This window comes from Phoca vitulina, unplaced genomic scaffold (assembly GCF_004348235.1).
Source record: "Phoca vitulina isolate PV1807 unplaced genomic scaffold, GSC_HSeal_1.0 scaffold5, whole genome shotgun sequence".
Lineage (NCBI taxonomy): Eukaryota > Metazoa > Chordata > Mammalia > Carnivora > Phocidae > Phoca > Phoca vitulina.
In genome coordinates, this window is record NW_022589708.1 from 18,474,195 (window position 1) to 18,486,647 (window position 12,453).

Genomic DNA, 12,453 nt, shown 5'->3' on the forward strand with positions numbered 1-12,453 from the left:
ATACCAGTGATTGATACTCTGGAATGTTCCTCTTCAAAAGAGATGAAATACACACAAGGTTCCAGAAATGTAACACCTAATCAGTGTGTTACATTCAGCAGGTACCAAAAATACTGAGCTATGAGAAGGGCAGGGAAATCAAGGCCTTACTGGGGAGCTGTCAACGTTTCTTGAATATATCAGCCAAAATTATGCCATTTGTGGGGTAAAATCTAATAATGCACCTCAGTGCCTTCACCCTGTTCCTGTCCCCAACACAACTCCCACCTTAATAGTATTAGCTACTGATAAGTGAGGTTTAGTTTTGTTTTGTTTTGAATAAAAAGAACACACGGATACACAAGAATAGGTCTTAAGGGGGTACTGTTGTTTGAGGAGAGAATTGCCCTAAGCTGAGAATATCAACTATTTTGTTTCAAGTAGTATAGGAAAAGCACCTAGTACTGAATAGGCATTCAAATAAATACTTGAAATACTTCAAATATTAAAGACTGCTCATGTAAACTAAAATGGATTCAATGTCCCCAAATGCTCAGATTTTCCTTGCAAGATGACTGGAGAACAGGGGTCACAACCAGCAAAACAATCAAGCAAGACAGCTACAGCTCCATAGTGCTAAGAGCAAGTCTTTTCGCCCTAAAAACTCAGGCAGAGGACGTATTTTGGACCCAAGCATCCTCTACAAATTCTTTATTCAACCAATAAGCTCACAGCATTCGTCTGTGTGCTGACTTCATAGTCAGGGTGCATTACTCCAGTAAGATCTTAGCTTCAAACACCTGCTATTGCCTTTGACAACTAAGACCTAATCTTCGAGACCAAATGAAAACTAGAAATCCCGCCAGCAAAAGGAAATTTGCGCAGTAGGAGTGGGGAGCAAGGGGTAAAGGTGCAGGCAAACGGCGCTTACAAGAAGCAGAATCTACACCGGCTACGCTCACCGTATTCTTTCCCTTTCAATCTCCGGTTATATGTCTCATCCATGTTTAGTGAGCGGCTTCCCGATACGTTCAATTTGATCGCCTGTTGCCGTCACATCTTTCAGGGGTTGAAACTACCCAGGGGTCTGCGAGACACACTGGGTAGTTCAGGTTCCCGCAAGGAGGGCTTGGTGCCAGGGCGCAGAGAGGCGGCTAAGGGTCACGCCAGTGTGGGTATACGGGTCCGAGTCCTAATTTAAAAGGAGACCGGTTGCCCTTGTCAATGCCCCATTCAGCAAAAGAGAAGAACACAGGTTTGTATTTTTAGCATCAAACTTGGAGCGACCAACCCAACTCTGTCCACCACACGAGAAAGCAGCAAACCGAGGCCCCCCGGCGGGGCAGTGGTGAAATTCCCACTCGCAACAGAAACGCAGTCAGGCCGCGCTGTCCCCAGCTGTCAGCTTTCCGGCCTCTTCCGACGCATCAGCAGGGACTAAGGGAGCCAGCGCGGGCGCCAAACGCCGGGAGCCCAGCTTAGCCGCAGGCGGAGTCAGGGAGTCCCCGCAGCTGCGCTGCGCTCGGGATGTTCACACCGAGCTTCCCCAGAGGCCTCCCTGGGGTCCACCTTGCCGGCCGGAGCGCCTGAAAGGTCATCTTCCCACGAACGGCCACCCCGAGGGCCCGGGGAGCGCGGAGTCGGCGCTCAGGACGCCCCCGGCCCGCGGCGCCCTGCGCCCGCCCGCCCGCCCGCCGCGCCTCACCTGCCCGCGGCGAATCCGGCAGCCCCTTGACAGCTCCCACCAGGCGCCACTGGAAAAGTTTCCGAACTTCTTCGCAGCTCTGCACGCCCTCGCTCCGACTAGCCCCAGCGAGAGCCAGAAGGAGGAGACAGCAACAGCCCGCGCGCCAGGACTGTGCGTCCATCATCGGTGTCCTCGTCGCCCCTTCCCGCGTAGTGGACCCCACTCTCCCCGCGCGCCCTGCGTTGCAGGCGCTGGAAAACGCTCGGCGGTCGCGGTTCCCAAAAGGTGCAAGCTGGCGGCAGGCGTTCCGGGGCCGTTCTGGGACGCCGGCTTCACCTGGGGGCGCTTGGCTTTCTCCCGAGGAGCCCCGAGGCTGAGACACCGGAGTTTTCGAGCAGAGCGCCGCGAAGTCTCCCTCTCCGGCGGGGGCGAGTTGACGCTGCACCAGGGAGGAAAACGGCTCGAGCCGCACGGAGCCCGCGAGCATCCGGCTCTGGCCACCGCCGCCGTAGCCGCGGGCTCAGCCGGCAGCAGCCAACCTGGGACTCGCCCGCCCGCCGCGCTCCGCGGGCAAGCCCCGCCCCTCCACGTTCCGCCCCGCGCCCAGGCTCCGCCCCCACGCCACGCCCCCGGCGCGCGGCCCGCGGGTGCTCCCGCCTTCCTGCTGTCAACGCGGCCCCACGCAGGACAGACCTCCGAGCGGCGCTGCCTGGGTCGAGGAAACAGATAAATAAAACGAAAGCCCGGCCGCGCCCTCCCAGTCCTTCCCGAAGAGCAACGGTCTGATGAACACAAGAGCGAGTGTATGAAGAGGCTCAGAGAAGATCAGGGATGAGAAACACCAGCTGGAAGTAGGATGAAATATTCGACTGGAATTCGAGGTCTTCAGTACATGGGAATTTGTATCGAAATTGCATGAAATGGGATCTGGACACAATCCAAGGGCAAAATCTTTACAGTGGAAGATCCCGACTGAGAAGCTGGATAGCATTCATAAGGTTTTAAGAGTGTCCATGAGAAGTTAACTTTTTAAAAATTGGATTATGTTACTGCCTTGGAACATTTGTCTGTAACTAACTATGATTCTCTGAAAGAATTTAGAAATCATAAGAATTCCATTCAAACTTTTACCAGGTTCTTATTATCACAGTAAAGTCCAGTTTATTCTCTTGACAACCTTTAGCATCATATTTTACTTCAGTACTTTGTATCTATATGGGCCCTTCTGAGCTTTATCACCTCTGGAATTTTTTAAAAACATTTCTCAAAGAACTTCTAAGATAAGAGTGCTCAGGGGAGTTTCTAAAAAGGAAGATAGAAAAATGAAGACTTTAAGCAATTTAAAAATGACAAAGGAATTTTGTCAGTTTTTCAATTTACAAAAAGAATAAATTAGAATCGGTAAACCAGTGGGTCACGTGCATTTTCTAAATGTGATTGACTCAACAGCCTGTGAGTGACAAGCGTGTCTTCATCTACAGGCACCTGAAGGTACTACTCTTGAAGTCAAACAAAACTGCTTGAAAGCTTCAGGCAGTGTGGACTATAAATGCCTCAACCACTTAAAAGGAATTTAATCTCAAATTTGATCCCTTGCCAAGAGATAGAGATGAATAATTTTAAGTCTTAGTTAAGTGTCATGGGACTTTTAATGACCAATTGATATCAAAGACAGCACTTTCAGCAGTAGATTGCTTTAAAACCATTCCAGGGAGATGGCTGAGATACTTCTTCAGTGAAAATAGTGCTCACTGGCCTTTTGACATCAATTCCATGAATACTAGATTTTTTTTTGGAGAAGTTCTCTTAATAAATGAGAATTGGAAAAAAAAAAAAAAAAACAGCCTGCTTTTAAATTCAAGGACTTCAAGCAAAGCTTTATATATGTATCCCAAGGGGGGCGGGGAGGAACTTCCCCATGAACTTCTCTAGCCTCCAAGCATGGAGAGATTGCTTGGAAATCAGCTATGTGTATCTATGAGAAGAGCAAGAAGAATGACTAGGAGGATGTATATAGCAACTAGGTGACAGACAGCACTCTAAGTGGTTTTTATGGATACTAATTCACTCATTTAATCTTTAGAACAACCCTATAAAGTCTTTACTACTATTATTGTTTTACAGATGAGGAAACAGGCACAGAGAGGTGAAGTGGCTTGTCCTAGGCCAACATAGCTGTTAAAAGATGCGGCCAGGAATCAAACCCAGACATCGGAATACAGAAAGTGTGCTATTAACCTCAGACTCTTGGCCACTCCATGCCCTACCAGAGAACCTATTGGGCTCCATTCAGTTACACCAAAGGTGGTTTATTAATTTATCAGATTTTTTTACTAGTAATTATATATAATTTTTATCTATGGAATTTTATTCTACTAGAATTCCTTCTGTGTCAGTATAAGGCTAATAAGTCCCCAGGTTTTTCCAAAACTTCTTTTTTCTTTACCAAGACTTCTCCTTGATAGATTTGATCATCATAGAGTATTAGCATTAAAAGAATCCTTAGAGATTACCTGGTCCAATTCATTCACTTGGAATTTCTAAAACAATTTGTCTTGCAAGGGTAAAATCACAAACACAACTGAGAGTCATTGATGGTTCAATAAAAACTAACCAACTAACAAATATTGATTGAACACATACTAAATGTAAAAAAAAAAAACCACCGTGCTAGGCATAATAGGGATTATAGAGACATGTAAGCAAATTTTCCTCTCTGTTTTTGCAATTTATTTCAACAAAACAATTAGGTGGGAAGTTATATAAAAATGGAGTGGGGGCTAATGAGAAATTACTCCATATAAAATGTCCCCCCAATTACAAAAAAAATTAGTATTTGTTTCTACTTTTTATTCCCTATCACTATCACAGTAGATGGCTTGGAAGGGCTTGCTTTCCTAGGAGTATCCTTATGCCAGGCACCCAAACAAACCGCATGTGCTGGCTAGGCTCTGAAGCTACAAAGCAAGTTTCCTTCTTCAACCAGAATGCAATACCAAAGTGCCTTTTGTATGAACATTCTAGAACAACCTCTTCATATTATACTAAAACTAATCATTTGTTCAATTTACCTCTAAATATTACAGATGAAGCTAGGGAGAAATTTCCTCATTTTGATAGTGATAATGGCTCATTTTTCAAAGGTTATTCAATAAACATTTATCAAATGCTTTTATCTAATAGGCATGTGTTCTGCTTTTGAAATACCAATACCATTAGATAGAATCTTTAAACGGTCGTTATTTAAAATACACCTTTGGATCTTCTAAATGCAAAGCTTCTAAGTAACCATTTAAAATGTGTCAACTTGGGGCGCCTGGGTGGCTCAGTCGGTTATGGTAAGTGTCTGCCCAGGGTCCTGGGATCGAGCCCTGGGTCAGGCTCCCTGCTCAGGGAGGAGTCCGCTTCTCCCTCTGTCCCTCCCCCCTCCTCATGCTCTCTCTCTCTCAAATAAATAAATATGATCTTTAAAAAAATAAAAATAAAATGTGTCAACTCAAGACCTTGTAAAGAGAAATGAAGAAGCTCAGGTATGATTTAGGTGATCTTAATGATACCACGTTGCCCTCAACCCTAACTACTACTGCTTTGGGCTAAGACTGGCCACTGGTTAGCTCACCCTCAGAAGCTGGTTGGGGTAACTTATGTACCCAATCATTAATAAGAGCTGGTATTTATTAAGTGCTTACAGGTATTACCTCATTTAACATTTCAACCACCCCTGCAGTGACTATTCTATTACTAACGAGAAAACAGAAGTATAAAGAGATTAACCTTCCAGAAGCCGTAGATCTGATAAGAGCCCAGATGTAAGCCAGCCAAGCTAACTCGTGCACTCCCTTGGCCACTACACTCTGTTGCCTCTGACAAACGTTACCGGTTTTTGGCTCCTTGACTCAACCTATCATGCATGGGTAGAACCCTGGTACTCACTGCTAGTCCCTGTGTAGAGCCCACTTGCTCTCATCTTTCTAGGGGTCCAGAGACCTGCAGTGGCTCTAACCCCGGCCCAAAAAGTACTGACCTCAGCCAACTACTTGCTCCTCCCTTGTTCCCCCGCTAAACTTTCAGTCGTGAGAACTGTATTGTCAGGACCAAAATTCCATGTGTACCTGGACATCCGTGAGCCTTAGAGAGTCGGAAGAGGTTAGCTAGGAGTTCTGCTCTTGCCAGATAGGATTCCCCCGACCCCACCCCCACTCAGCAGGAAATGCTCTCTCCCTGGGTCATTCCAGTATCAGACAGACCAGCTCCAGCCCCCCTTATCTTCAACCTAACCTGTCTCCCCTCATCCTTCCTTGGGAACCAAGGGTCACCTCGCCCTCCTGTCTCTACGAAGCCGGCCTCCCCCAGCCCCTGCCGGTTCACTCTGCTTCCAAGTACAACCCGCAGGGCCCTGGGTGGTGTGTGGTGTCCTCCTGGACTATGAGTGTATGTGACTAACAAACTGCTGTGAATCTGATCTGTCCATTGTCGTGTGTCTGGCCATCTCAAAGTATGGGGTGAATAGGAGGTGGTTAGAACAAGAATATCCTCCATACATGTGCTTCCACTTAGCTATTGCCAAAAAAATCCTGACTTTTGCCTTGCCCTACCTTCTACCTCTCCCAAATGCAGGCTCTATTCCCCTAGCTGCCCAGCTACAGGAAGCCAAATTGGAGGTCAGTAAGGAATTTCTGCTGCCAAGTAACCAGAAAGAAATTGAAGGATCCTCCCCCCTGATGTCTCCCCAGGTTCAGAGCAATGGTTGAGAAAAAGCTGCCAGCAAGAGAGAACTCCTAGCAGAGTACAACGTTCCATAAAATACTCAAAACCAGACACCACGTTGAAATTTACATGGAAATCAGAAACACATTTTCAAGCAGAGTCTTTCTAAAAATATGTATCTACTGCTAATGTGTATTTCCAATTTGAAAATTCTCATCTTCTAATCACCAATACACATTTGTCCATGATTTTGAAATACATTAGATACACTTATGTCATTTTCTTGTAGTAATTATGCTTTAAGGCAAAGTCAACGCAACTATTTCACCAAAAGCATTATATGAACAAACTGTTCCTGTATGGAAATTTCAAAAGTATTTTAAACTGTATTTAATTTTACAGGTTTTGTATTTTAATTTCTAATAAAAGACATTTTATTTATTTCAGAGAATTTACTGAGAAATAAAAATATTAGTTGCTTTTTTTTTAAAGATTTTATTTATTTATTTGACAGAGAGAGACACAGCAAGAGAAGGAACACAAGCAGGGGGAGTGGGAGAGGGAGAAGCAGGCTTCCCACGGAGCAGGGAACCCGATGCAGGGCTCGATCCCAGGACCCTGGGACCATGACCTGAGCCGAAGGCAGACGCTTAACGACTGAGCCACCCAGGCACCCTTATTAGTTGCTTTCTAAACAAGAAAGAATTAGGAAAGACACTAAGAAAAGAAACCAGGAACATTCAATGAGTTTATTAAACTAAATTTCTTTAAATAACTTTATTCTAGTTTGTATGTAAGAATATGAAAACAGTGTCATTCAAAGTTGTGATATATAGCTCATGTGCAAATTATAATACATTATAATGAAAATAAAAACAGTACATATTTCTCTCATTTTCAAATGTTTATTTTGCACCAATTTATAGAACCCCAACTATTTTTGGTTTCCAATAGAGCAAAACTCGCATTCATCCATGATTAATTAAACCAATACTTAAGGAAAGGCAACTGCATGAACAAATAAATTCAGTTGTTACCTGTATGGAATACATAATATTCCTACTTAAATAATGTTTTCAGGAATTGCAAAAAAAAAAAAAAATCCAAACTTTATCCCTTTTATTGCTGGTTGTTTAATGTGAGAACTGAGTGGCCTCAAGAGTTTATCTGCCCAACTATAAGCCTTGTGAGTTCAAAGGTTCAAAGGAGCCTACCTCCCCCAACCCCCTCCACCCTCTGAGCAGTGACTAAATATTATGCACATCCCACAACTTTACTGAATGAATCCCCCCCATAAGTTTGACATTCTCATGTGTCCTGCATTAATTTGATCAGAATTTTGATTATTTTTTATGCAGCACCCTGTTAACTTCAAGTTAATTGCTAGATTTTTATATTATTTTCAAAGTGGAAAATATCACTATCTGATGGAATAGTATCATCAAAAACACCTCTCAAACCAGGTCATAACTTCCCAACTAAAATTATGTATGGATCATTGTATCATGTAGCATTTGACTTTCAATAAATCTCCGATGTCTGTTTCACTTCTTTTCATTTTCTTTTCTGTGATAAAAATGTGAGCTGGATATCTTTAAAGTTTAATGTTACCACAAAATTAATTATTTAATCAAGAGTTAAAGAATTATTTCCTAATTGTTTTCCTGCAACTTCTGGTATTACAATATCTTAAATATTAATATCTTCAGATTAGGTGACTTTTAATACTACATAACAAATATTCTCCAGAATGATTATTCATCATCTGTGTCATCTTGGACAAAATTGTTAAATTGCTCTGACACTTTCTTTCCTTACTATGTAAAATGGTGGGAAAGTGTAATGACTATGTTACGATCTTATTGATAGGGTTAACTGAGATAACATAGGTGAAGTGTTTTGTAGAATTCTGAGTTCATATAATCACTCAATAAATAGATGTTATTATCCTTCTCCCATTGGAAAAATAGCCATCCTGATCTATTAGTTACATCTTCAATGTAATTAGGGTAATAAATCTGCTCCTCTGAATTCAACAACTATTCAGAGCTAAAAATCTTTTGCCCTCTCTATATCCATATTACGGTTTCTTTGTATGATTTAGCATTTATGCAACTATCAATTTTTTTTTGAGTAATGGAAAAAATGAGCATTATCTCAACTCAGTGTAGGGACAGGAGAGTCTAAGTTGCCCAAGGTCATGAGCCAAAAGTCATTTTTAAAAGGAAAGAGTCACTCCTCTCTGAACATAATGAGCACTTAGAGCAAGAACTAGAGACTAATTATCATCAGCTTTTTAAGATGCAAAGTGTAGACACTCTACTAATGATAAAGCCTCATAATTGATAATTATCTTTGATTAAAGAGTAGGAAGTTCTTTCAGAGGCTTTCAGTGCTGTGTACCATTGTCATAATTGATCTTTAATTCTTCCATCTAAAGATTCCTTTTATCATATGTTTAATCTTTGCTATTTATAAATAAGGTCCATACATAGGCCTTAATAACTATCCCTAGATGTGATATTACTTTACAAACGTCTTTGCAATTTAATCAGCATTCAGCCTGATTCTTTATATTTGCATATGAAAAGGTACAAGCAGTTCATGCTCTGAGGCAGAGGAGAAATCCCTTGCTCTGACCACTTTTGAATTCTCTTGATCCAGATTTTGTGAAAAGAGAGAACAATCCTCTCTCTGGATGTGTCTGGGGACACTTTACATAATTGCCAACCTTCTCCTGGAGGAGAATGGTATTCTGATCCTCTCTATCTGGGGCAGTGGGGGGGGGGGATACTCCATCTGATCTGTTTCCTATCTATCATCCTAGTTTTCCCTCACTCTTCTTTTTCTGCCCACGTTCTCAAATCATCTTGTAACTGCTCTCCTGATGTTCATAAATCACCTTCGTCCAACACCTAGTGGCCAATTTTATGCATCTATCTGCTGAACCTGACTTTGCCAGACTCCGTCTCCCTGAAGACTCCAACTTCTTCAGCTTTCCTGACAGTGCACCGTCCTCCTCCAGGCTCTCCAGTATGTCTCTGTTCTTTTGCCTGTTTCTCCCCCTTTCTTCTACCTCCTAAAGGTTAGTATCCCCCAAAGCTCCACCTTAGGACCTCCTCTTCTTTTCCTACATATTCCTAGCAGGATGTACTGTTGAACAGGGTCCTCCAAAATTTCACGCAGAACCTCAGAATGTGACTTGATTTGAAAATAGGGTCTTTGTAGATGTCATTAATTAAAGCTCTCGAGATGCAATTATTTTGGATTTAGGGTGAGCCCTGTACCCAGAGAGTGGCGTCCTTATAAGAGAGGAAAGGTCACAGAGACCGAGAAAAGGGCCCTGCGGGCTGGGGGGCCGGGACTGGAGTGACGCAGCTACGACCCAAGGAACGACCAGCACCCGAAGCTAGGAGAGAGGCCTGGGATCGTTTCTCCCTCAGAGCCTGCACACGAAAGCAGCCTGCTGACGTCATGATGGCAGACTCCTGACCCCTTATACCATGAGAGAAAGGAAAAAAGGAGAGAAACCTGCCGTGTGAGGCCCGAGTCTGTGGCTAGCAGGGCTAGACCACGAGTACTGAGGATCTACTGGTGCTCTGACCAATGCCAGTGATTCTGGTGGGTGTGCTAAGTGCTCACCGGCCTTGTCCTCTCATCTCCCGCCTCTGCTTTTTAATTTGGGTACCCTACTATTATCTCAAGTTCTCTTTTTACCAAAGGACTTCATCGTCTTCTCCCCAGTTCACACTCTCCTTCACCCACTGATTTCCCTCTTAAATGAACAAACTCAAGGCCCTGAGGTCTGTTCTTTTCATTAATAAAAATCATCTTGCTAACCCAGAATGTTTTGTATCCTCTTTCTCCCCTAATGCCTCTATGTAATGTAAATTATAAGGTTTGCCGGGGTCTCCACCTACCGCTCATATTCATCTTTTTTCATTCCAACTGCCCCACCTTTTCTCATTACATTACCAGTTGGTTGCATTATTTCCCAGAGGGGACTCATCACCTACAGTCTCTTCCTGATCTAAATCATCTTCCATCCTGGGCTCACATCAGGCAGTTTGTGGCAGGCCTGTACTCTATTCAAGACAATTACTAATTGATGGCAAAGCAGACTCCAGTATCTACCTGAGTATAGTTCAGGGAATACCTGCATCATGTTAATTTGGAGCATTAGAATACAGATTTCTGGACTTTTCCCAAACATGGACTCTTGGTTTGGGATCCAGAGTAATTCCCATAAAATGTTTATGGAAGTTCGATATTTAGACAAAGTGAATGCCCTTTATTTTGCTCTAAATCCACTCTCCTTCCTACATGAACCCTCTGTTTCTGCCAGAGGGAGAGAAATCCATCACTCCTCCCCACCAAATATACCTTGTTTATTTCTACTCATAAGCATTAGTTAGACCTAAAATCACTTTTTTCCTCTGCTCTCTCTTCCTTTAAAAGCTCAAGTTTCTTGTTCTTTAGGAAGACTTTTCCAGCCACATCACTCAAATTATTCTTTGCCACCTCTGGATTCTTATAGCATATTATTGTGGCAATGATTACTTGCTGATCAATTACATATCATTATTTAGGCTATCCGGTGGTTATGCTTTGTTTCCCTAAGAAAATCTTAAGCTGCTCCACACTGTTCACAGGATCTAGGAACTCAGTAAACATGTGCTGAATCAATGCTTGCAAGGCTAGGTGTCACATCTCAAGTCTAGCCAATTATTATAGGAGACTTAGACATATCCTGCCTCATTAGAAGAACTAATGGGAGTGGATGCTTATATTCCTATTCATTCTACTCAAGTACGATCATGAAGCCTGACTGGTGATAATTTAATAATGATAACATGTCTGATATTTGCTCTTCATAAATTTGAGAGTAGATAGCTAGAATGAAACCACCAATTTTAAGTCACATTGTCTACTGGTCTAATAGCTAAAGAATTAGTCTTAATACCACAAAACTTGGTTAGGAAACTAGGAAAATAATTATGTTTATAAAAATATAATTTTAAAACTGAAACCATACCAGTGTTCATTACTCACTTTCAAATGTAAATCATTCCATTCACTCTGACAAGTATCTATTGAGCATAACATGTACTATGCAAATCAAAATACTGATTACTTGGTCCATGCACACTAACCATGGAAATTGAACATAGAACATTCTCTGTCGCTCTTTATGAGGAGGAAAACATAAACATGGTGCAGAGAAATACCTCTAATACACAGGTTCTATCAGTCTGCTTTATCTCCTTTAATCCAAATAAATGTAAATAACCATAAATAATATTTCAAGAAGCTTTGTCTACAATCGTAAAATAACATATATTTTTAAACCCTGCCTTGGCTTTCACAAATTAACTTATGCCTCTCTCAGGAGAAAAAAAAAAGTTTACATTACAAATTTCAGAATTCAAAATACATTCCCTGCATTCTCCATTCCTTATTCTCACTTCTCAAATGTTACGTAGAGAAAAACTGGAGAAACAATCATACTAGATCTCCAGTATCACCCCGGTCCACACATCTGACATGGTGAATGTCCATGCCCTCAAAATCCAAAAAGCATTACCTAAACCCCTCACTTGGACTGAACCCACTGGCTTCTTTATCAACACTCGGTGTGCCCTGAATCATCTCACTGATGCATTCAAACATCAAAGCACCTATATGCCAAGCTCTGTTCCAAGTATAAAACTAGGGATGAAGAGCTGAAGCACAGCCAGTCCTTACCCTCAAAACATTTACAGTTCAGAAGGATAGACACGCACAAAAACAAATAAGGACCATAAAGAGTTGTGGATGCCCTGCTCAAAGTGCACAAACAAGGCTCCCGTAGCTTCACAAAGCACAAGGCTCAAGAAGCAAGTTGCTTTCATTGTGTAATTGCTTAACAAATGTCCTGCATATTTCAAAGTGTGATTTAATCAACTAGAAATTTTAAAATAAAGTACAAATATCTTCTCATGAGAATATTGAGAATCAATGGACTTAGCACAGACTGACACTGTTATTCTCATTCACTCGTAACACTAATGAAAACAATGTATATATCACTTCATCAATAT

General features: G+C 42.2%; 1 protein-coding gene across 7 annotated transcripts in view; it reads right to left on the bottom strand.

Moving 5' to 3' along the window:
• The window catches only part of GPC5 (glypican 5), a 1,360,202-nt gene extending 1,357,967 nt beyond the window's left edge, over window positions 1–2,235 (bottom strand). For all 7 annotated transcript variants that reach the window (XM_032402777.1, XM_032402772.1, XM_032402776.1 and 4 more), the window contains exon 1: window positions 1,685–2,235. In XM_032402777.1, coding sequence (XP_032258668.1) covers window positions 1,685–2,153 — 469 coding nt within the window. In that variant the 5' untranslated portion in view covers window positions 2,154–2,235. The remainder of the gene's footprint in view (window positions 1–1,684) is intronic.
• Window positions 2,236–12,453: the final 10,218 nt, after the last annotated feature.